The following is a 25,983-nucleotide window of genomic DNA, read 5'->3' as shown; positions in this document are numbered from 1 at the left end:
AAACAGAACCATATTTATGATTCGAGTTTGAATCGTGAGAAAATTCTAAAATTAAGTTTGAATTTAAAATTTTTACATGTGTAAGGGGGGGTCCTGTCGCTTTTTTCGAAATTACTTTTTTCGAGCTATTGTGTAGTTTTTGTGTTTATTTTGTAGGCATTTTCATCACGGATAGGGAAAACCGAACCATATTTATGATTTGAGTTTGAATCGTGAAAAAGTTCCAAAATTGAGTTTGAATTTTAAATTGTCACATGTGTAAGGGGGGGGTCCTGTCGGTTTTTTCAAAATTACTTTTTTCCAGCTAGTGTAAATTTTGTAGGCATTTTCATCACGGATAGGGAAAACCGAACCATATTTATGATTTGAGTTTGAATCGGGAGAAAATTCCAAATGTGAGTTTGAAATTAAATTTTCACACGTGTAAGGGGGGGTCCTGTCGGTTTTTTCAAAATTACTTTTTTCGAGCTATTGTGTAGTTTTTGTGTTATTCTCTCATCACGGATGAGAGAAACAGAACCAAATTTATTATTAGAGTTTGAATCGTGAAAAAATTCCAAAATTGAGTTTGAATTTTAAATTTTTACATGTTTAAGGGGGGGGGGGTCCTGTCGGTTTTTTCAAAATTACTTTTTTCGAGCTATTGAATAGTTTTCATGTTTATTTTGTAGGCATTTTCATCACGGATGAGGAAAACAGAACCATATTTATGATTCGAGTTTGAATCGTGAGAAAATTCTAAAATTCAGTTTGGATTTTAAATTTTTATACGTGTAAGGGGGGGTCCTGTCGGTTTTTTCAAATTACTTTTTTCGAGCTATTGAATAGTTTTCATGTTTATTTTGTAGGCATTTTCATCACGGATAGGGAAAACAGAACCATATTTATGATTCGAGTTTGAATCGTGAGAAAATTCCAAATGTGAGTTTGAATTTTAAATTTTCACACGTGTAAGGGGGGGGTCCTGTCGGTTTTTTCAAAATTACTTTTTTCGAGCTATTGAATAAATTTCATGTTTATTTTGTAGGCATTTTCATCACGGATGAGGAAAACAGAACCATATTTATGATTCGAGTTTGAATCGTGAGAAAATTCTAAAATTAAGTTTGAATTTAAAATTTTTACATGTGTAAGGGGGGGGGTCCTGTCGCTTTTTTCGAAATTACTTTTTTCGAGCTATTGTGTAGTTTTTGTGTTTATTTTGTAGGCATTTTCATCACGGATAGGGAAAACCGAACCATATTTATGATTTGAGTTTGAATCGTGAGAAAATTCTAAAATTGAGTTTGAATTTTAAATTTTTACACGGGTAAGGGGGGGTCCTGTCGGTTTTTTCAAAATTACTTTTTTCGAGCTATTGAATAGTTTTCATATTTATTTTGTAGACATTTTCATCACGGTTGAGGAAAACAGAACCATATTTATGATTCGAGTTTGAATCGTGAGAAAATTCTAAAATTGAGTTTGAATTTTAAATTTTTACATGTGTAAGGTTTTTTCAAAATTACTTTTTTCGAGCTATTGTGTAGTTTTCGTGTTTATTTTGTAGGTATTTTCATCACGGATGAGGAAAACAGAACCATATTTATGATTCGAGTTTGAATCGTGAGAAAATTCTAAAATTCAGTTTGGATTTTAAATTTTTATACGTGTAAGGGGGGGTCCTGTCGGTTTTTTCAAATTACTTTTTTCGAGCTATTGAATAGTTTTCATGTTTATTTTGTAGGCATTTTCATCACGGATAGGGAAAACAGAACCATATTTATGATTCGAGTTTGAATCGTGAGAAAATTCTAAAATTAAGTTTGAATTTAAAATTTTTACATGTGTAAGGAGGGGTCCTGTCGCTTTTTTCGAAATTACTTTTTTCGAGCTATTGTGTAGTTTTTGTGTTTATTTTGTAGGCATTTTCATCACGGATAGGGAAAACCGAACCATATTTATGATTTGAGTTTGAATCGTGAAAAAGTTCCAAAATTGAGTTTGAATTTTAAATTGTCACACGTGTAAGGGGGGGTCCTGTCGGTTTTTTCAAAATTACTTTTTTCCAGCTAGTGTAAATTTTGTAGGCATTTTCATCACGGATAGGGAAAACCGAACCCTATTTATGATTTGAGTTTGAATCGGGAGAAAATTCCAAATGTGAGTTTGAAATTAAATTTTCACACGTGTAAGGGGGGGTCCTGTCGGTTTTTTCAAAATTACTTTTTTCGAGCTATTGTGTAGTTTTTGTGTTATTCTCTCATCACGGATGAGAGAAACAGAACCAAATTTATTATTAGAGTTTGAATCGTGAAAAAATTCCAAAATTGAATTTGAATTTTAAATTTTTACATGTTTAAGGGGGGGGGTCCTGTCGGTTTTTTCAAATTACTTTTTTCGAGCTATTGAATAGTTTTCATGTTTATTTTGTAGGCATTTTCATCACGGATAGGGAAAACAGAACCAAATTTATTATTCGAGTTTGAATCGTGAGAAAATTCTAAAATTGAGTTTGAATTTTAAATTTTTACACGGGTAAGGGGGGGTCCTGTCGGTTTTTTCAAAATTACTTTTTTCGAGCTATTGAATAGTTTTCATATTTATTTTCTAGACATTTTCATCACGGTTGAGGAAAACAGAACCATATTTATGATTCGAGTTTGAATCGTGAGAAAATTCTAAAATTGAGTTTGAATTTTAAATTTTTACATGTGTAAGGTTTTTTCAAAATTACTTTTTTCGAGCTATTGTGTAGTTTTCGTGTTTATTTTGTAGGTATTTTCATCACGGATGAGGAAAACAGAACCATATTTATGATTCGAGTTTGAATCGTGAGAAAATTCTAAAATTCAGTTTGGATTTTAAATTTTTATACGTGTAAGGGGGGGTCCTGTCGGTTTTTTCAAATTACTTTTTTCGAGCTATTGAATAGTTTTCATGTTTATTTTGTAGGCATTTTCATCACGGATAGGGAAAACAGAACCATATTTATGACTCGAGTTTGAATCGTGAAAAAATTCCAAAATTGAGTTTGGATTTTAAATTTTCACACGTGTAAGGGAGGGTCCTGTCGGTTTTTTTAAAATTACTTTTTTCGAGCTATTGAATAAATTTCATGTTTATTTTGTTGGCATTTTCATCACGGATGAGGAAAACAGAACCAAATTTATTATTAGAGTTTGAATCGTGAAAAAATTCCAAAATTGAGTTTGAATTTTAAATTTTTACATGTTTAAGGGGGGGGGGTCCTGTCGGTTTTTTCAAAATTACTTTTTTCGAGCTATTGAATAGTTTTCATGTTTATTTTGTAGGCATTTTCATCACGGATGAGGAAAACAGAACCATATTTATGATTCGAGTTTGAATCGTGAGAAAATTCTAAAATTCAGTTTGGATTTTAAATTTTTACACGTGTAAGGGGGGGTCCTGTCGGTTTTTTCAAATTACTTTTTTCGAGCTATTGAATAGTTTTCATGTTTATTTTGTAGGCATTTTCATCACGGATAGGGAAAACAGAACCATATTTATGACTCGAGTTTGAATCGTGAAAAAATTCCAAAATTGAGTTTGAATTTTAAATTTTCACACGTGTAAGGGGGGGGGTCCTGTCGGTTTTTTCAAAATTACTTTTTTCGAGCTATTGTGTAGTTTTCGTGTTTATTTTGTATGCATTTTCATCACGGATAGGGAAAACAGAACCAAATTTATTATTCGAGTTTGACTCGTGAGAAAATTCTAAAATTGAGTTTGAATTTTAAATTTTTACACGGGTAAGGGGGGGTCCTGTCGGTTTTTTCAAAATTACTTTTTTCGAGCTATTGAATAGTTTTCATATTTATTTTGTAGACATTTTCATCACGGTTGAGGAAAACAGAACCATATTTATGATTCGAGTTTGAATCGTGAGAAAATTCTAAAATTGAGTTTGAATTTTAAATTTTTACACGGTTAAGGGGGGGTCCTGTCGGTTTTTTCAAAATTACTTTTTTCGAGCTATTGTGTAGTTTTTGTGTTATTCTCTCATCACGGATGAGAGAAACAGAACCAAATTTATTATTAGAGTTTGAATCGTGAAAAAATTCCAAAATTGAGTTTGAATTTTAAATTTTTACATGTTTAAGGGGGGGGTCCTGTCGGGTTTTTCAAAATTATTTTTTTCGAGCTATTGAATAGTTTTCATGTTTATTTTGTACACATTTTCATCACGGTTGAGGAAAACAGAACCATATTTATGATTCGTGTTTGAATCGTGAGAAAATTCTGAAATTGAGTTTGAATTTAAAATTTTTACATGTGTAAGGGGGGGGGGTCTGTCGGTTTTTTCAAAATTACTTTTTTCGAGCTATTGTGTAGTTTTTGTGTTTATTTTGTAGGCATTTTCATCACGGATAGGGAAAACAGAACCAAATTTATCATTCAAGTTTGAATCGTGAAAAAATTATAAAATTGAGTTTGAATTTTAAATTTTTACATGTGTAAGGGGGGGGGGGTCCTGTCGGTTTTCTCAAAATTACTTTTTTCGAGCTATTGAATAAATTTCGTGTTTATTTTGTAGGCATTTTCATCACGGATGAGGAAAACAGAGCCATATTTATGACTCGAGTTTGAATCGTGAGAAAATTCTAAAATTCAGTTTGAATTTTAAATTTTCACACGTGTAAGGGGGGGGTCCTGTCGGTTTTTTCAAAATTACTTTTTTCGAGCTATTGTGTAGTTTTCGTGTTTATTTTGTAGGCATTTTCATCACGGATAGGGAAAACAAAACCATATTTATGATTTGAGTTTTAATCGGGAGAAAATTCCAAATGTGAGTTTGAATTTTAAATTTTCACACGTGTAGGGGGGGGTCCTGTCGGTTTTTTCAAAATTACTTTTTTCGAGCTATTGTGTAGTTTTCGTATTTATTTTGTAGGCATTTTCATCACGGATGAGGAAAACAGAACCATATTTATTATTCGAGTTTGAATCGGGAGAAAATTCCAAATGTGAGTTTTAATTTTAAATTTTCACACGTGTAGGGGGGGGGGTCCTGTCGGTTTTTTCAAAATTACGTTTTTCGAGCTATTGTGTAGTTTTCGTGTTTATTTTGTAGGCATTTTCATCACGGATGAGGAAAACAGAACCATATTTATTATTCGAGTTTGAATCGGGAGAAAATTCCAAATGTGAGTTTGAATTTTAAATTTTCACACGTGTAGGGGGGGGGTCCTGTCGGTTTTTTCAAAATAATTTTTTTCGAGCTATTGTGTAGTTTTCGTGTTTATTTTGTAGGCATTTTCATCACGGATGAGGAAAACAGAACCATATTTATTATTCGAGTTTGAATCGGGAGAAAATTCCAAATGTGAGTTTGAATTTTAAATTTTTACACGTGTAAGGGTGGGTCCTGTCGGTTTTTTCAAAATTACTTTTTTCGAGCTATTGTGTAGTTTTTGTGTTTATTTTGTAGGCATTTTCATCACGGATGAGGAAAACAGAACCATATTTATGATTCGAGTTTGAATCGTGAGAAAATTCTAAAATTCAGTTTGAATTTTAAATTTTTACACGTGTAAGGGGGGGGGTCCTGTCGGTTTTTTCAAAATTACTTTTTTCGAGCTATTTTGTAGTTTTTGTGTTTATTTTGTAGGCATTTTCATCACGGATAGAAAAAACAGAACCATATTTATGATTTGAGTTTGAATCGGGAGAAAATGCCGAATGTGAGTTTGAATTTTAAATTTTCACACGTGTAAGGGGGGGTCCTGTCGGTTTTTTCAAAATTACTTTTTTCGAGCTATTGTGTAGTTTTTGTGTTTATTTTGTAGGCATTTTCATCACGGATAGGGAAAACAGAACCAAATTTATTATTCGAGTTTTAATCGTGAAAAAATTCCAAAATTGAGTTTGAATTTTAAATTTTAACACGTGTAAGGGGGGGTCCTGTCAGTTTTTTCAAAATTACTTTTTTCCAGCTAGTGTAAATTTTGTAGGCATTTTGATCACGGATAGGGAATACCGAACCATATCTATGATTTGAGTTTGAATCGGGAGAAAATTCCAAAATTGAGTTTGAATTTTAAATTTTTACACGTGTAGGGGGGGGTCCTGTCGGGTTTTTCAAAATTATTTTTTTCGAGCTATTGAATAGTTTTCATGTTTATTTTGTACACATTTTCATCACGGTTGAGGAAAACAGAACCATATTTATGATTCGTGTTTGAATCTTGAGAAAATTCTGAAATTGAGTTTGAATTTAAAATTTTTACATGTGTAAGGTGGGGTCCTGTTGGTTTTTTCAAAATTACTTTTTTCGAGCTATTGAATAAATTTCATGTTTATTTTGTAGGCATTTTCATCACGGATGAGGAAAACAGAACCATATTTATTATTCGAGTTTGAATCGTGAGAAAATTCTAAAATTAAGTTTGAATTAATAATTTTTACATGTGTAGGGGGGGTGGTCCTGTCGGTTTTTTTCAAAATTACTATTTTCGAGCTATTGTGTAGTTTTTGTGTTTATTTTGTAGGCATTTTCATCACGGAATAGGGAAAACAGAACCAACTTTATTATTATAGTTTGAATCGTGAGAAAATACACGTGTAAGGGGGGGGGGTCCTATCGGTTTTTTCAAAATTACATTTTTCGAGCTATTGAATAAATTTCGTGTTTATTTTGTAGGCATTTTCATCACGGATGAGGAAAACAGAGCCATATTTATGACTCGAGTTTGAATCGTGAGAAAATTCTAAAATTCAGTTTGAATTTTAAATTTTCACACGTGTAAGGGGGGGGTCCTGTCGGTTTTTTCAAAATTACTTTTTTCGAGCTATTGTGTAGTTTTCGTGTTTATTTTGTAGGCATTTTCATCACGGATAGGGAAAACAAAACCATATTTATGATTTGAGTTTTAATCGGGAGAAAATTCCAAATGTGAGTTTGAATTTTAAATTTTCACACGTGTAGGGGGGGGTCCTGTCGGTTTTTTCAAAATTACTTTTTTCGAGCTATTGTGTAGTTTTCGTGTTTATTTTGTAGGCATTTTCATCACGGATGAGGAAAACAGAACCATATTTATTATTCGAGTTTGAATCGGGAGAAAATTCCAAATGTGAGTTTGAATTTTAAATTTTCACTCGTGTAGGGGGGGGGGTCCTGTCGGTTTTTTCAAAATAATTTTTTTCGAGCTATTGTGTAGTTTTCGTGTTTATTTTGTAGGCATTTTCATCACGGATGAGGAAAACAGAACCATATTTATTATTCGAGTTTGAATCGGGAGAAAATTCCAAATGTGAGTTTGAATTTTAAATTTTTACACGTGTAGGGGGGGGGGGTCCTATCGGTTTTTTCAAAATTACTTTTTTCCAGCTAGTGTAAATTTTGTAGGCATTTTCATCACGGATATGGAAAACCGAACCATATTTATGATTTGAGTTTGAATCGGGAGAAAATTCCAAATGTGAGTTTGAATTTTAAATTTTCACACGTGTAGGGGGGGGTCCTGTCGGTTTTTTCAAATTATTTTTTTCGAGCTATTGTGTAGTTTTTGTGTTTATTTTGTAGACATTTCCATCACGGATGAGAGAAACAGAACCAAATTTATTATTCGAGTTTGAATCGTGAAAAAATTCCAAAATTGAGTTTGAATTTTAAATTTTTACACGTTTAAGGGGGAGTCTTGTCGGTTTTTTCAAATTACTTTTTTCGAGCTATTGAATAGTTTTCATGTTTATTTTGTAGGCATTTTCATCACGGATAGGGAAAACAGAACCATATTTATGATTTGAGTTTGAATCGGGAGAAAATTCCAAATGTGAGTTTGAATTTTAAATTTTCACACGTGTAAGGGGGGGTCCTGTCGGTTTTTTCAAAATTACTTTTTTCGAGCTATTGTGTAGTTTTTGTGTTTATTTTGTAGGCATTTTCATCACGGATAGGGAATACTGAACCATATCTATGATTTGAGTTTGAATCGGGAGAAAATTCCAAAATTGAGTTTGAATTTTAAATTTTTACACGTGTAGGGGGGGGGTCCTGTCGGGTTTTTCAAAATTACTTTTTTCGAGCTATTGAATAGTTTTCATGTTTATTTTGTACACATTTTCATCACGGTTGAGGAAAACAGAACCATATTTATGATTCGTGTTTGAATCGTGAGAAAATTCTGAAATTGAGTTTGAATTTAAAATTTTTACATGTGTAAGGGGGGGGGGGTCCTGTCGGTTTTTTCAAAATTACTTTTTTCGAGCTATTGTGTAGTTTTTGTGTTTATTTTGTAGGCATTTTCATCACGGATAGGGAAAACAGAACCAAATTTATCATTCAAGTTTGAATCGTGAAAAAATTATAAAATTGAGTTTGAATTTTAAATTTTTACATGTGTAAGGGGGGGGGGTCCTGTCGGTTTTCTCAAAATTACTTTTTTCGAGCTATTGAATAAATTTCATGTTTATTTTGTAGGCATTTTCATCACGGATGAGGAAAACAGAACCATATTTATTATTCGAGTTTGAATCGTGAGAAAATTCTAAAATTAAGTTTGAATTAAAAATTTTTACATGTGTAGGGGGGGTGGTCCTGTCGGTTTTTTTCAAAATTACTATTTTCGAGCTATTGTGTAGTTTTTGTGTTTATTTTGTAGGCATTTTCATCACGGAATAGGGAAAACAGAACCAACTTTATTATTATAGTTTGAATCGTGAGAAAATTCTAAAATTAAGTTTGAATTTCAAATTTTTACACGTGTAAGGGGAGGTCCTGTCAATTTTTTCAAAATTACTTTTTTCGAGCTATTGAATAGTTTTCATGTTTATTTTGTAGATATTTTCATCACGGATGAGGAAAACAGAACCATATTTATTATTTGAGTTTGAATCGGGAGAAAATTCCAGATGTGAGTTTGAATTTTAAATTGTCACACGTGTAAGGGGGGGTCCTGTCGGTTTTTTCAAAATTACATTTTTCGAGCTATTGAATAAATTTCATGTTTATTTTGGAGGCATTTTCATCACGGATGAGGAAAACAGAACCATATTTATGACTCGAGTTTGAATCGTGAGAAAATTCTAAAATTCAGTTTGAATTTTAAATTTTCACACGTGTAAGGGGGGGTCCTGTCGGTTTTTTCAAAATTACTTTTTCCGAGCTATTGTGTAGTTTTCGTGTTTATTTTGTAGGCATTTTCATCACGGATAGGGAAAACAAAACCATATTTATGATTTGAGTTTTAATCGGGAGAAAATTCCAAATGTGAGTTTGAATTTTAAATTTTCACACGTGTAGGGGGGGGGGTCCTGTCGGTTTTTTCAAATTACTTTTTACGAGCTATTGAATAGTTTTCATGTTTATTTTGTAGGCATTTTCATCACGGATGAGGAAAACAGAACCATATTTATTATTCGAGTTTGAATCGTGAAAAAGTTCCAAAATTGAGTTTGAATTTTAAATTTTCACACGTGTAAGTGGGGGGGTCCTGTCGGTTTTTTCAAAATTACTTTTTTCCAGCTAGTGTAAATTTTGTAGGCATTTTCATCACGGATATGGAAAACCGAACCATATTTATGATTTGAGTTTGAATCGGGAGAAAATTCCAAATGTGAGTTTGAATTTTAAATTTTCACACGTGTAAGGGGGGGGTCCTGTCGGTTTTTTCAAAATTACTTTTTTCGAGCTATTGAATAGTTTTCATGTTTATTTTGCAGGCATTTTCATCACGGATAGGGAAATCAGAACCATATTTATGACTCGAGTTTGAATCGTGAAAAAATTCCAAAATTCAGATTGAATTTTAAATTTTTACACGTTTAAGGGGGAGTCTTGTCGGTTTTTTCAAATTACTTTTTTCGAGCTATTGTGTAGTTTTTGTGTTTATTTTGTAGGCATTTTCATCACGGATAGGGAAAACAGAACCAAATTTATCATTCAAGTTTGAATCGTGAAAAAATTATAAAATTGAGTTTGAATTTTAAATTTTTACATGTGTAAGGGGGGGGGGGTCCTGTCGGTTTTCTCAAAATTACTTTTTTCGAGCTATTGAATAAATTTCATGTTTATTTTGTAGGCATTTTCATCACGGATGAGGAAAACAGAACCATATTTATTATTCGAGTTTGAATCGTGAGAAAATTCTAAAATTAAGTTTGAATTAAAAATTTTTACATGTGTAGGGGGGGTGGTCCTGTCGGTTTTTTTCAAAATTACTATTTTCGAGCTATTGTGTAGTTTTTGTGTTTATTTTGTAGGCATTTTCATCACGGAATAGGGAAAACAGAACCAACTTTATTATTATAGTTTGAATCGTGAGAAAATTCTAAAATTAAGTTTGAATTTCAAATTTTTACACGTGTAAGGGGAGGTCCTGTCAATTTTTTCAAAATTACTTTTTTCGAGCTATTGAATAGTTTTCATGTTTATTTTGTAGACATTTTCATCACTGATGAGGAAAACAGAACCATATTTATTATTTGAGTTTGAATCGGGAGAAAATTCCAGATGTGAGTTTGAATTTTAAATTGTCACACGTGTAAGGGGGGGTCCTGTCGGTTTTTTCAAAATTACTTTTTTCGAGCTATTGAATAAATTTCATGTTTATTTTGTAGGCATTTTCATCACGGATGAGGAAAAGAGAACCATATTTATGATTCGAGTTTGAATCGTGAGAAAATTCTAAAATTGAGTTTGAATTTTAAATTTTTACACGTGTAAGGGGGGGGTCTTGTCGGTTTTTTCAAATTACTTTTTTCGAGCTATTGAATAGTTTTCATGTTTATTTTGTAGGCATTTTCATCACGGATAGGGAAAACAGAACCAAATTTATCATTCAAGTTTGAATCGTGAAAAAATTATAAAATTGAGTTTGAATTTTAAATTTTTACACGTGTAGGGGGGGGTCCTGTCGGGTTTTTCAAAATTACTTTTTTCGAGCTATTGAATAGTTTTCATGTTTATTTTGTACACATTTTCATCACGGTTGAGGAAAACAGAACCATATTTACTATTCGAGTTTGAATCGTGAGAAAATTCTAAAATTAAGTTTGAATTAAAAATTTTTACATGTGTAGGGGGGGTGGTCCTGTCGGTTTTTTTCAAAATTACTATTTTCGAGCTATTGTGTAGTTTTTGTGTTTATTTTGTAGGCATTTTCATCACGGAATAGGGAAAACAGAACCAACTTTATTATTATAGTTTGAATCGTGAGAAAATTCTAAAATTAAGTTTGAATTTCAAATTTTTACACGTGTAAGGGGAGGTCCTGTCAATTTTTTCAAAATTACTTTTTTCGAGCTATTCAATAGTTTTCATGTTTATTTTGTAGACATTTTCATCACGGATGAGGAAAACAGAACCATATTTATTATTTGAGTTTGAATCGGGAGAAAATTCCAGATGTGAGTTTGAATTTTAAATTGTCACACGTGTAAGGGGGGGTCCTGTCGGTTTTTTCAAAATTACATTTTTCGAGCTATTGAATAAATTTCATGTTTATTTTGGAGGCATTTTCATCACGGATGAGGAAAACAGAACCATATTTATGACTCGAGTTTGAATCGTGAGAAAATTCTAAAATTCAGTTTGAATTTTAAATTTTCACACGTGTAGGGGGGGGTCCTGTCGGTTTTTTCAAAATTACTTTTTTCGAGCTATTGTGTAGTTTTTGTGTTTATTTTGTAGGCATTTTCATCACGGATGAGGAAAACAGAACCATATTTATTATTGGAGTTTGAATTGGCGGAAAATTCCAAATGTGAGTTTGAATTTTAAATTTTCACACGTGTAGGGGGGGAATCCTGTCGGTTTTTTCAAAATTACTTTTTTCGAGCTATTGTGTAGTTTTCGTGTTTATTTTGTAGGCATTTTCATCACGGATGAGGAAAACAGAACCATATTTATTATTCGAGTTTGAATCGGGAGAAAATTCCAAATGTGAGTTTGAATTTTAAATTTTCACACGTGTAGGGGGGGGGGGGTTTTGTCGGTTTTTTCAAAATTACTTTTTTCGAGCTATTGTGTAGTTTTCGTGTTTATTTTGTAGGCATTTTCATCACGGATGAGGAAAACAGAACCATATTTATGATTCGAGTTTGAATCGTGAGAAAATTCTAAAATTCAGTTTGAATTTTAAATTTTTACACGTGTAAGGGGGGGGGTCCTGTCGGTTTTTTCAAATTACTTTTTTCGAGCTATTGAATAGTTTTCATGTTTATTTTGTAGGCATTTTCATCACGGATGAGGAAAACAGAACCATATTTATTATTCGAGTTTGAATCGTGAAAAAGTTCCAAAATTGAGTTTGAATTTTAAATTTTCAAACGTGTAAGGGGGGGGGGTCCTGTCGGTTTTTTCAAAATTACTTTTTTCCAGCTAGTGTAAATTTTGTAGGCATTTTCATCACGGATATGGAAAACCGAACCATATTTATGATTTGAGTTTGAATCGGGAGAAAATTCCAAATGTGAGTTTGAATTTTAAATTTTCACACGTGTAAGGGGGGGGTCCTGTCGGTTTTTTCAAAATTATTTTTTTCGAGCTATTGTGTAGTTTTTGTGTTTATTTTGTAGACATTTCCATCACGGATGAGAGAAACAGAACCAAATTTATTATTCGAGTTTGAATCGTGAAAAAATTCTAAAATTCAGTTTGAATTTTAAATTTTTACATGTGTAAGGGTGGGGGGGTCCTGTCGGTTTTTTCAAAATTACTTTTTTCGAGCTATTGAATAGTTTTCATGTTTATTTTGTAGGCATTTTCATCACGGATAGGGAAAACAGAACCATATTTATGATTTGAGTTTGAATCGGGAGAAAATTCCAAATGTGAGTTTGAATTTTAAATTTTCACACGTGTAAGGGGGGGTCCTGTCGGTTTTTTCAAAATTACTTTTTTCGAGCTATTGTGTAGTTTTTGTGTTTATTTTGTAGGCATTTTCATCACGGATAGGGAAAACAGAACCAAATTTATTATTCGAGTTTGAATCGTGAGAAAATTCTAAAATTGAGTTTGAATTTTAAATTTTTACACGTGTAGGGGGGGGTCCTGTCGGGTTTTTCAAAATTACTTTTTTCGAGCTATTGAATAGTTTTCATGTTTATTTTGTACACATTTTCATCACGGTTGAGGAAAACCGAACCATATTTATGATTTGAGTTTGAATCGGGAGAAAATTCCAAATGTGAGTTTGAATTTTAAATTTTCACACGTGTAAGGGGGGGTCCTGTCGGTTTTTTCAAATTATTTTTTTCGAGCTATTGTGTAGTTTTTGTGTTTATTTTGTAGACATTTCCATCACGGATGAGAGAAACAGAACCAAATTTATTATTCGAGTTTGAATCGTGAAAAAATTCCAAAATTGAGTTTGAATTTTAAATTTTTACATGTGTAAGGGGGGGGGGGTCCTGTCTGTTTTTTCAAAATTACTTTTTTCGATCTATTGAATAAATTTCATGTTTATTTTGTAGGCATTTTCATCACGGATGAGGAAAACAGAACCATATTTATGATTCGAGTTTGAATCGTGAGAAAATTCTAAAATTGAGTTTGAATTTTAAATTTTTACACGTGTAAGGGGGGGTCTTGTCGGTTTTTTCAAATTACTTTTTTCGAGCTATTGAATAGTTTTCATGTTTATTTTGTAGGCATTTTCATCACGGATAGGGAAAAGAGAACCATATTTATGATTTGAGTTTGAATCGGGAGAAAATTCCAAATGTGAGTTTGAATTTTAAATTTTCACACGTGTAAGGGGGGGTCCTGTCGGTTTTTTCAAAATTACTTTTTTCGAGCTATTGTGTAGTTTTTGTGTTTATTTTGTAGGAATTTTCATCACGGATAGGGAAAACAGAACCAAATTTATTATTCGAGTTTGAATCGTGAAAAAATTCCAAAATTGAGTTTGAATTTTAAATTTTTACATGTGTAAGGGGGGGGGGTCCTGTCGGTTTTTTCAAAATTACTTTTTTCGAGCTATTGAATAAATTTCATGTTTATTTTGTAGGCATTTTCATCACGGATGAGGAAAAGAGAACCATATTTATGATTAGAGTTTGAATCGTGAGAAAATTCTAAAATTGAGTTTGAATTTTAAATTTTTACACGTGTAAGGGGGGGGGGGTCCTGTCGGTTTTTTCAAAATTACTTTTTTCCAGCTAGTGTAAATTTTGTAGGCATTTTCATCACGGATATGGAAAACCGAACCATATTTATGATTTGAGTTTGAATCGGGAGAAAATTCCAAATGTTAGTTTGAATTTTAAATTTTCACACGTGTAAGGGGGGGTCCTGTCGGTTTTTTCAAAATTACTTTTTTCGAGCTATTGAATAAATTTCATGTTTATTTTGTAGGCATTTTCATCACGGATGAGGAAAACAGAACCATATTTATTATTCGAGTTTGAATCGTGAAAAAGTTCCAAAATTGAGTTTGAATTTTAAATTTTCACACGTGTAAGGGGGGGGGTCCTGTCGGTTTTTTCAAAATTACTTTTTTCCAGCTAGTGTAAATTTTGTAGGCATTTTCATCACGGATATGGAAAACCGAACCATATTTATGATTTGAGTTTGAATCGGGAGAAAATTCCAAATGTGAGTTTGAATTTTAAATTTTCACACGTGTAAGGGGGGGGTCCTGTCGGTTTTTTCAAAATTACTTTTTTCGAGCTATTGTGTAGTTTTTGTGTTTATTTTGTAGGCATTTTCATCACGGATAGGGAAAACAGAACCAAATTTATTATTCGAGTTTGAATCGTGAGAAAATTCTAAAATTGAGTTTGAATTTTAAATTTTAACACGTGTAAGGGGGGGGTCCTGTCAGTTTTTTCAAAATTACTTTTTTCCAGCTAGTGTAAATTTTGTAGGCATTTTGATCACGGATAGGGAATACCGAACCATATCTATGATTTGAGTTTGAATCGGGAGAAAATTCCAAAATTGAGTTTGAATTTTAAATTTTTACACGTGTAGGGGGGGGTCCTGTCGGGTTTTTCAAAATTACTTTTTTCGAGCTATTGAATAGTTTTCATGTTTATTTTGTACACATTTTCATCACGGTTGAGGAAAACAGAACCATATTTATGATTCGTGTTTGAATCGTGAGAAAATTCTGAAATTGAGTTTGAATTTAAAATTTTTACATGTGTAAGGGGGGGGGGGTCCTGTCGGTTTTTTCAAAATTACTTTTTTCGAGCTATTGTGTAGTTTTCGTGTTTATTTTGTAGGCATTTTCATCACGGATAGGGAAAACAAAACCATATTTATGATTTGAGTTTTAATCGGGAGAAAATTCCAAATGTGAGTTTGAATTTTAAATTTTCACACGTGTAGGGGGGGGGGTCCTGTCGGTTTTTTCAAAATTACTTTTTTCGAGCTATTGTGTAGTTTTCGTGTTTATTTTGTAGGCATTTTCATCACGGATGAGGAAAACAGAACCATATTTATTATTCGAGTTTGAATCGGGAGAAAATTCCAAATGTGAGTTTGAATTTTAAATTTTCACACGTGTAGGGGGGGGGTCCTGTCGGTTTTTTCAAATTACTTTTTACGAGCTATTGAATAGTTTTCATGTTTATTTTGTAGGCATTTTCATCACGGATGAGGAAAACAGAACCATATTTATTATTCGAGTTTGAATCGTGAAAAAGTTCCAAAATTGAGTTTGAATTTTAAATTTTCACACGTGTAAGTGAGGGGGTCCTGTCAGTTTTTTCAAAATTACTTTTTTCCAGCTAGTGTAAATTTTGTAGGCATTTTCATCACGGATATGGAAAACCGAACCATATTTATGATTTGAGTTTGAATCGGGAGAAAATTCCAAATGTGAGTTTGAATTTTAAATTTTCACACGTGTAAGGGGGGGTCCTGTCGGTTTTTTCAAAATTACTTTTTTCGAGCTATTGAATAGTTTTCATGTTTATTTTGTAGGCATTTTCATCACGGATAGGGAAATCAGAACCATATTTATGACTCGAGTTTGAATCGTGAAAAAATTCCAAAATTCAGATTGAATTTTAAATTTTTACACGTGTAAGGGGGGGTCCTGTCGGTTTTTTCAAAATTACTTTTTTCGAGCTATTGAATAAATTTCATGTTTATTTTGTAGGCATTTTCATCACGGATGAGGAAAACAGAACCATATTTATGATTCAAGTTTGAATCGTGAGAAAATTCTAAAATTCAGTTTGAATTTTAAATTTTCACACGTGTAAGGGGGGGGGGTTCCTGTCGGTTTTTTCAAAATTACTTTTTTCCAGCTAGTGTAAATTTTGTAGGCATTTTCATCACGGATATGGAAAACCGAACCATATTTATGATTTGAGTTTGAATCGGGAGAAAATTCCAAATGTGAGTTTGAATTTTAAATTTTCACACGTGTAGGGGGGGGTCCTGTCGGTTTTTTCAAATTATTTTTTTCGAGCTATTGTGTAGTTTTTGTGTTTATTTTGTAGACATTTCCATCACGGATGAGAGAAACAGAACCAAATTTATTATTCGAGTTTGAATCGTGAAAAAATTCTAAAATTGAGTTTGAATTTTAAATTTTAACACGTGTAAGGGGGGGTCCTGTCAGTTTTTTCAAAATTACTTTTTTCCAGCTAGTGTAAATTTTGTAGGCATTTTGATCACGGATAGGGAATACCGAACCATATCTATGATTTGAGTTTGAATCGGGAGAAAATTCCAAAATTGAGTTTGAATTTTAAATTTTTACACGTGTAGGGGGGGGTCCTGTCGGGTTTTTCAAAATTACTTTTTTCGAGCTATTGAATAGTTTTCATGTTTATTTTGTACACATTTTCATCACGGTTGAGGAAAACAGAACCATATTTATGATTCGTGTTTGAATCGTGAGAAAATTCTGAAATTGAGTTTGAATTTAAAATTTTTACATGTGTAAGGGGGGGGGGGGTCCTGTCAGTTTTTTCAAAATTACTTTTTTCGAGCTATTGTGTAGTTTTCGTGTTTATTTTGTACGCATTTTCATCACGGATGAGGAAAACAGAACCATATTTATTATTCGAGTTTGAATCGGGAGAAAATTCCAAATGTGAGTTTGAATTTTAAATTTTCACACGTGTAGGGGGAAGGTTTTGTCGGTTTTTTCAAAATTACTTTTTTCGAGCTATTGAATAAATTTCATGTTTATTTTGTAGGCATTTTCATCACGGATGAGGAAAACAGAACCATATTTATTATTCGAGTTTGAATCGTGAGAAAATTCTAAAATTAAGTTTGAATTAAAAATTTTTACATGTGTAGGGGGGGTGGTCCTGTCGGTTTTTTTCAAAATTACTATTTTCGAGCTATTGTGTAGTTTTTGTGTTTATTTTGTAGGCATTTTCATCACGGATAGGGAAAACAAAACCATATTTATGATTTGAGTTTTAATCGGGAGAAAATTCCAAATGTGAGTTTGAATTTTAAATTTTCACACGTGTAGGGGGGGGTCCTGTCGGTTTTTTCAAAATTACTTTTTTCGAGCTATTGTGTAGTTTTCGTGTTTATTTTGTAGGCATTTTCATCACGGATGAGGAAAACAGAACCATATTTATTATTCGAGTTTGAATCGGGAGAAAATTCCAAATGTGAGTTTGAATTTTAAATTTTCACACGTGTAGGGGGGGGGTTTTGTCGGTTTTTTCAAAATTACTTTTTTCGAGCTATTGAATAAATTTCATGTTTATTTTGTAGGCATTTTCATCACGGATGAGGAAAACAGAACCATATTTATTATTCGAGTTTGAATCGTGAAAAAGTTCCAAAATTGAGTTTGAATTTTAAATTTTCACACGTGTAAGGGGGGGGGGTCCTGTCGGTTTTTTCAAAATTACTTTTTTCCAGCTAGTGTAAATTTTGTAGGCATTTTCATCACGGATATGGAAAACCGAACCATATTTATGATTTGAGTTTGAATCGGGAGAAAATTCCAAATGTGAGTTTGAATTTTAAATTTTCACACGTGTAAGGGGGGGGTCCTGTCGGTTTTTTCAAAATTACTTTTTTCGAGCTATTGTGTAGTTTTTGTGTTTATTTTGTAGGCATTTTCATCACGGATAGGGAAAACAGAACCAAATTTATTATTCGAGTTTGAATCGTGAGAAAATTCTAAAATTGAGTTTGAATTTTAAATTTTAACACGTGTAAGGGGGGGGTCCTGTCAGTTTTTTCAAAATTACTTTTTTCCAGCTAGTGTAAATTTTGTAGGCATTTTGATCACGGATAGGGAATACCGAACCATATCTATGATTTGAGTTTGAATCGGGAGAAAATTCCAAAATTGAGTTTGAATTTTAAATTTTTACACGTGTAGGGGGGGGTCCTGTCGGGTTTTTCAAAATTACTTTTTTCGAGCTATTGAATAGTTTTCATGTTTATTTTGTACACATTTTCATCACGGTTGAGGAAAACAGAACCATATTTATGATTCGTGTTTGAATCGTGAGAAAATTCTGAAATTGAGTTTGAATTTAAAATTTTTACATGTGTAAGGGGGGGGGGTCCTGTCGGTTTTTTCAAAATTACTTTTTTCGAGCTATTGTGTAGTTTTCGTGTTTATTTTGTAGGCATTTTCATCACGGATAGAGAAAACAAAACCATATTTATGATTTGAGTTTTAATCGGGAGAAAATTCCAAATGTGAGTTTGAATTTTAAATTTTCACACGTGTAGGGGGGGGGGGTCCTGTCGGTTTTTTCAAAATTACTTTTTTCGAGCTATTGTGTAGTTTTCGTGTTTATTTTGTACGCATTTTCATCACGGATGAGGAAAACAGAACCATATTTATGATTCGAGTTTGAATCGTGAGTGAATTCTTAAATTCAGTTTGAATTTTAAATTTTTACACGTGTAAGGGGGGGGTCCTGTCGGTTTTTTCAAATTACTTTTTTCGAGCTATTGAATAGTTTTCATGTTTATTTTGTAGGCATTTTCATCACGGATGAGGAAAACAGAACCATATTTATTATTCGAGTTTGAATCGTGAAAAAGTTCCAAAATTGAGTTTGAATTTTAAATTTTCACACGTGTAAGTGGGGGGGTCCTGTAGGTTTTTTCAAAATTACTTTTTTCCAGCTAGTGTAAATTTTGTAGGCATTTTCATCACGGATATGGAAAACCGAACCATATTTATGATTTGAGTTTGAATCGGGAGAAAATTCCAAATGTGAGTTTGAATTTTAAATTTTCACACGTGTAAGGGGGGGTCCTGTCGGTTTTTTCAAAATTACTTTTTTCGAGCTATTGAATAGTTTTCATGTTTATTTTGTACACATTTTCATCACGGTTGAGGAAAACAGAACCATATTTATGATTCGTGTTTGAATCGTGAGAAAATTCTGAAATTGAGTTTGAATTTAAAATTTTTACATGTGTAAGGGGGGGGGTCCTGTCGGTTTTTTCAAAATTACTTTTTTCGAGCTATTGTGTAGTTTTCGTGTTTATTTTGTACGCATTTTCATCACGGATGAGGAAAACAGAACCATATTTATTATTCGAGTTTGAATCGGGAGAAAATTCCAAATGTGAGTTTGAATTTTAAATTTTCACACGTGTAGGGGGAAGATTTTGTCGGTTTTTTCAAAATTACTTTTTTCGAGCTATTGAATAAATTTCATGTTTATTTTGTAGGCATTTTCATCACGGATGAGGAAAACAGAACCATATTTATTATTCGAGTTTGAATCGTGAGAAAATTCTAAAATTAAGTTTGAATTAAAAATTTTTACATGTGTAGGGGGGGTGGTCCTGTCGGTTTTTTTCAAAATTACTATTTTCGAGCTATTGTGTAGTTTTTGTGTTTATTTTGTAGGCATTTTCATCACGGATAGGGAAAACAAAACCATATTTATGATTTGAGTTTTAATCGGGAGAAAATTCCAAATGTGAGTTTGAATTTTAAATTTTCACACGTGTAGGGGGGGGGTCCTGTCGGTTTTTTCAAAATTACTTTTTTCGAGCTATTGTGTAGTTTTCGTGTTTATTTTGTAGGCATTTTCATCACGGATGAGGAAAACAGAACCATATTTATTATTCGAGTTTGAATCGGGAGAAAATTCCAAATGTGAGTTTGAATTTTAAATTTTCACACGTGTAGGGGGGGGGTTTTGTCGGTTTTTTCAAAATTACTTTTTTCGAGCTATTGAATAAATTTCATGTTTATTTTGTAGGCATTTTCATCACGGATGAGGAAAACAGAACCATATTTATTATTCGAGTTTGAATCGTGAAAAAGTTCCAAAATTGAGTTTGAATTTTAAATTTTCACACGTGTAAGGGGGGGGGGTCCTGTCGGTTTTTTCAAAATTACTTTTTTCCAGCTAGTGTAAATTTTGTAGGCATTTTCATCACGGATATGGAAAACCGAACCATATTTATGATTTGAGTTTGAATCGGGAGAAAATTCCAAATGTGAGTTTGAATTTTAAATTTTCACACGTGTAAGGGGGGGGTCCTGTCGGTTTTTTCAAAATTACTTTTTTCGAGCTATTGTGTAGTTTTTGTGTTTATTTTGTAGGCATTTTCATCACGGATAGGGAAAACAGAACCAAATTTATTATTCGAGTTTGAATCGTGAGAAAATTCTAAAATTGAGTTTGAATTTTAAATTTTAACACGTGTAAGGGGGGGGTCCTGTCAGTTTTTTCAAAATTACTTTTTTCCAGCTAGTGTAAATTTTGTAGGCATTTTGATCACGGATAGGGAATACCGAACCATATCTATGATTTGAGTTTGAATCGGGAGAAAATTCCAAAATTGAGTTTGAATTTTAAATTTTTACACGTGTAGGGGGGGGTCCTGTCGGGTTTTTCAAAATTACTTTTTTCGAGCTATTGAATAGTTTTCATGTTTATTTTGTACACATTTTCATCACGGTTGAGGAAAACAGAACCATATTTATGATTCGTGTTTGAATCGTGAGAAAATTCTGAAATTGAGTTTGAATTTAAAATTTTTACATGTGTAAGGGGGGGGGGGTCCTGTCGGTTTTTTCAAAATTACTTTTTTCGAGCTATTGTGTAGTTTTCGTGTTTATTTTGTAGGCATTTTCATCACGGATAGAGAAAACAAAACCATATTTATGATTTGAGTTTTAATCGGGAGAAAATTCCAAATGTGAGTTTGAATTTTAAATTTTCACACGTGTAGGGGGGGGGGTCCTGTCGGTTTTTTCAAAATTACTTTTTTCGAGCTATTGTGTAGTTTTCGTGTTTATTTTGTACGCATTTTCATCACGGATGAGGAAAACAGAACCATATTTATGATTCGAGTTTGAATCGTGAGAAAATTCTAAAATTCAGTTTGAATTTTAAATTTTTACACGTGTAAGGGGGGGGTCCTGTCGGTTTTTTCAAATTACTTTTTTCGAGCTATTGAATAGTTTTCATGTTTATTTTGTAGGCATTTTCATCACGGATGAGGAAAACAGAACCATATTTATGATTCAAGTTTGAATCGTGAGAAAATTCTAAAATTCAGTTTGAATTTTAAATTTTTACACGTGTAAGGGTGGGTCCTGTCGGTTTTTTCAAATTACTTTTTTCGAGCTATTGAATAGTTTTCATGTTTATTTTGTAGACATTTTCATCACGGTTGAAGAAAACAGAACCATATTTATGATTCGAGTTTGAATCGTGAGAAAATTCTAAGATTGAGTTTGAATTTTAAATTTTTACATGTGTAAGGTTTTTTCAAAATTACTTTTTTCGAGCTATTGTGTAGTTTTTGTGTTTATTTTGTAGGCATTTTCATCACGGATGAGGAAAACAGAACCATATTTATGATTCGTGTTTGAATCGTGAGAAAATTCTAAAATTGAGTTTGAATTTAAAATTTTTACATGTGTAAGGGGGGGGGGTCCTGTCGGTTTTTTCAAAATTACTTTTTTCGAGCTATTGTGTAGTTTTTGTGTTTATTTTGTAGGCATTTTCATCACGGATGAGGAAAACAGAACCATATTTATTATTCGAGTTTGAATCGTGAGAAAATTCTAAAATTAAGTTTGAATTAAAAATTTTTATATGTGTAGGGGGGGTGGTCCTGTCGGTTTTTTTCAAAATTACTATTTTCGAGCTATTGTGTAGTTTTTGTGTTTATTTTGTAGGCATTTTCATCACGGATAGGGAAAACAAAACCATATTTATGATTTGAGTTTTAATCGGGAGAAAATTCCAAATGTGAGTTTGAATTTTAAATTTTCACACGTGTAGGGGGGGGGTCCTGTCGGTTTTTTCAAAATTACTTTTTTCGAGCTATTGTGTAGTTTTCGTGTTTATTTTGTAGGCATTTTCATCACGGATGAGGAAAACAGAACCATATTTATTATTCGAGTTTGAATCGGGAGAAAATTCCAAATGTGAGTTTGAATTTTAAATTTTCACACGTGTAGGGGGGGGGTTTTGTCGGTTTTTTCAAAATTACTTTTTTCGAGCTATTGAATAAATTTCATGTTTATTTTGTAGGCATTTTCATCACGGATGAGGAAAACAGAACCATATTTATTATTCGAGTTTGAATCGTGAAAAAGTTCCAAAATTGAGTTTGAATTTTAAATTTTCACACGTGTAAGGGGGGGGGGGTCCTGTCGGTTTTTTCAAAATTACTTTTTTCCAGCTAGTGTAAATTTTGGAGGCATTTTCATCACGGATATGGAAAACCGAACCATATTTATGATTTGAGTTTGAATCGGGAGAAAATTCCAAATGTGAGTTTGAATTTTAAATTTTCACACGTGTAAGGGGGGGTCCTGTCGGTTTTTTCAAAATTATTTTTTTCGAGCTATTGTGTAGTTTTTGTGTTTATTTTGTAGACATTTCCATCACGGATGAGAGAAACAGAACCAAATTTATTATTCGAGTTTGAATCGTGAGAAAATTCTAAAATTGAGTTTGAATTTTAAATTTTAACACGTGTAAGGGGGGGGTCCTGTCGGGTTTTTCAAAATTACTTTTTTCCAGCTAGTGTAAATTTTGTAGGCATTTTGATCACGGATAGGGAATACCGAACCATATCTATGATTTGAGTTTGAATCGGGAGAAAATTCCAAAATTGAGTTTGAATTTTAAATTTTTACACGTGTAGGGGGGGGTCCTGTCGGGTTTTTCAAAATTACTTTTTTCGAGCTATTGAATAGTTTTCATGTTTATTTTGTACACATTTTCATCACGGTTGAGGAAAACAGAACCATATTTATGATTCGTGTTTGAATCGTGAGAAAATTCTGAAATTGAGTTTGAATTTAAAATTTTTACATGTGTAAGGGGGGGGGGTCCTGTCGGTTTTTTCAAAATTACTTTTTTCGAGCTATTGTGTAGTTTTCGTGTTTATTTTGTAGGCATTTTCATCACGGATAGAGAAAACAAAACCATATTTATGATTTGAGTTTTAATCGGGAGAAAATTCCAAATGTGAGTTTGAATTTTAAATTTTCACACGTGTAGGGGGGGGGGGTCCTGTCGGTTTTTTCAAAATTACTTTTTTCGAGCTATTGTGTAGTTTTCGTGTTTATTTTGTACGCATTTTCATCACGGATGAGGAAAACAGAACCATATTTATGATTCGAGTTTGAATCGTGAGAAAATTCTAAAATTCAGTTTGAATTTTAAATTTTTACACGTGTAAGGGGGGGGTCCTGTCGGTTTTTTCAAATTACTTTTTTCGAGCTATTGAATAGTTTTCATGTTTATTTTGTAGGCATTTTCATCACGGATGAGGAAAACAGAACCATATTTATTATTCGAGTTTGAATCGTGAGAAAATTCTAAGATTGAGTTTGAATTTTAAATTTTTACATGTGTAAGGTTTTTTCAAAATTACTTTTTTCGAGCTATTGTGTAGTTTTTGTGTTTATTTTGTAGGCATTTTCATCACGGATGAGGAAAACAGAACCATATTTATGATTCGTGTTTGAATCGTGAGAAAATTCTAAAATTGAGTTTGAATTTAAAATTTTTACATGTGTAAGGGGGGGGGGGTCCTGTCGGTTTTTTCAAAATTACTTTTTTCGAGCTATTGTGTAGTTTTTGTGTTTATTTTGTAGGCATTTTCATCACGGATGAGGAAAACAGAACCATATTTATGATTCGTGTTTGAATCGTGAAAAAGTTCCAAAATTGAGTTTGAATTTTAAATTTTCACACGTGTAAGTGGGGGGGTCCTGTCGGTTTTTTCAAAATTACTTTTTTCCAGCTAGTGTAAATTTTGTAGGCATTTTCATCACGGATATGGAAAACCGAACCATATTTATGATTTGAGTTTGAATCGGGAGAAAATTCCAAATGTGAGTTTGAATTTTAAATTTTCACACGTGTAAGGGGGGGGTCCTGTCGGTTTTTTCAAAATTACTTTTTTCGAGCTATTGAATAGTTTTCATGTTTATTTTGCAGGCATTTTCATCACGGATAGGGAAATCAGAACCATATTTATGACTCGAGTTTGAATCGTGAAAAAATTCCAAAATTCAGATTGAATTTTAAATTTTTACACGTGTAAGGGTGGGTCCTGTCGGTTTTTTCAAATTACTTTTTTCGAGCTATTGAATAGTTTTCATGTTTATTTTGTAGACATTTTCATCACGGTTGAGGAAAACAGAACCATATTTATGATTCGAGTTTGAATCGTGAGAAAATTCTAAGATTGAGTTTGAATTTTAAATTTTTACATGTGTAAGGTTTTTTCAAAATTACTTTTTTCGAGCTATTGTGTAGTTTTTGTGTTTATTTTGTAGGCATTTTCATCACGGATGAGGAAAACAGAACCATATTTATGATTCGTGTTTGAATCGTGAGAAAATTCTAAAATTGAGTTTGAATTTAAAATTTTTACATGTGTAAGGGGGGGGGTCCTGTCGGTTTTTTCAAAATTACTTTTTTCGAGCTATTGTGTAGTTTTTGTGTTTATTTTGTAGGCATTTTCATCACGGATGAGGAAAACAGAACCATATTTATGATTCGTGTTTGAATCGTGAAAAAGTTCCAAAATTGAGTTTGAATTTTAAATTTTCACACGTGTAAGTGGGGGGGTCCTGTCGGTTTTTTCAAAATTACTTTTTTCCAGCTAGTGTAAATTTTGTAGGCATTTTCATCACGGATATGGAAAACCGAACCATATTTATGATTTGAGTTTGAATCGGGAGAAAATTCCAAATGTGAGTTTGAATTTTAAATTTTCACACGTGTAAGGGGGGGTCCTGTCGGTTTTTTCAAAATTACTTTTTTCGAGCTATTGAATAGTTTTCATGTTTATTTTGCAGGCATTTTCATCACGGATAGGGAAATCAGAACCATATTTATGACTCGAGTTTGAATCGTGAAAAAATTCCAAAATTCAGATTGAATTTTAAATTTTTGCACGTGTAAGGGGGGGGTCCTGTCGGTTTTTTCAAATTACTTTTTTCGAGCTATTGAATAAATTTCATGTTTATTTTGTAGGCATTTTCATCACGGATGAGGAAAACAGAACCATATTTATGATTCAAGTTTGAATCGTGAGAAAATTCTAAAATTCAGTTTGAATTTTAAATTTTTACACGTGTAAGGGTGGGTCCTGTCGGTTTTTTCAAATTACTTTTTTCGAGCTATTGAATAGTTTTCATGTTTATTTTGTAGACATTTTCATCACGGTTGAGGAAAACAGAACCATATTTATGATTCGAGTTTGAATCGTGAGAAAATTCTAAGATTGAGTTTGAATTTTAAATTTTCACACGTGTAAGTGGGGGGGTCCTGTCGGTTTTTTCAAAATTACTTTTTTCCAGCTAGTGTAAATTTTGTAGGCATTTTCATCACGGATATGGAAAACCGAACCATATTTATGATTTGAGTTTGAATCGGGAGAAAATTCCAAATGTGAGTTTGAATTTTAAATTTTCACACGTGTAAGGGGGGGTCCTGTCGGTTTTTTCAAAATTACTTTTTTCGAGCTATTGAATAGTTTTCATGTTTATTTTGTAGGCATTTTCATCACGGATAGGGAAATCAGAACCATATTTATGACTCGAGTTTGAATCGTGAAAAAATTCCAAAATTCAGATTGAATTT

At 32.5% G+C, this 25,983-nt stretch overlaps 1 protein-coding gene across 3 annotated transcripts in view; it reads left to right on the top strand.

The window, feature by feature from the left end:
• The window catches only part of LOC149069412 (eukaryotic translation initiation factor 4E type 2-like), a 350,991-nt gene that overhangs the window by 277,256 nt on the left and 47,752 nt on the right, over positions 1-25,983 (top strand). The window contains exon 6 of one of the 3 annotated variants that reach the window (XM_089249239.1): positions 11,633-11,705. The exons of the other annotated variants lie outside the window; for them this stretch is intronic. Coding sequence (XP_089105365.1) covers positions 11,633-11,705 — 73 coding nt within the window. The remainder of the gene's footprint in view (positions 1-11,632; positions 11,706-25,983) is intronic. 3 annotated transcript variants of the gene reach the window in all.

Source organism: Pholcus phalangioides, unplaced genomic scaffold (assembly GCF_987345545.1).
Source record: "Pholcus phalangioides strain wild (caught in Gottingen) unplaced genomic scaffold, Ppha-v1.0 ptg000022l_1, whole genome shotgun sequence".
NCBI classification, from domain to species: Eukaryota; Metazoa; Arthropoda; class Arachnida; order Araneae; family Pholcidae; genus Pholcus; species Pholcus phalangioides.
The sequence above is the reverse complement of the archived record's forward strand: the minus strand, read 5'-3'. Positions and strand labels throughout refer to the sequence as shown.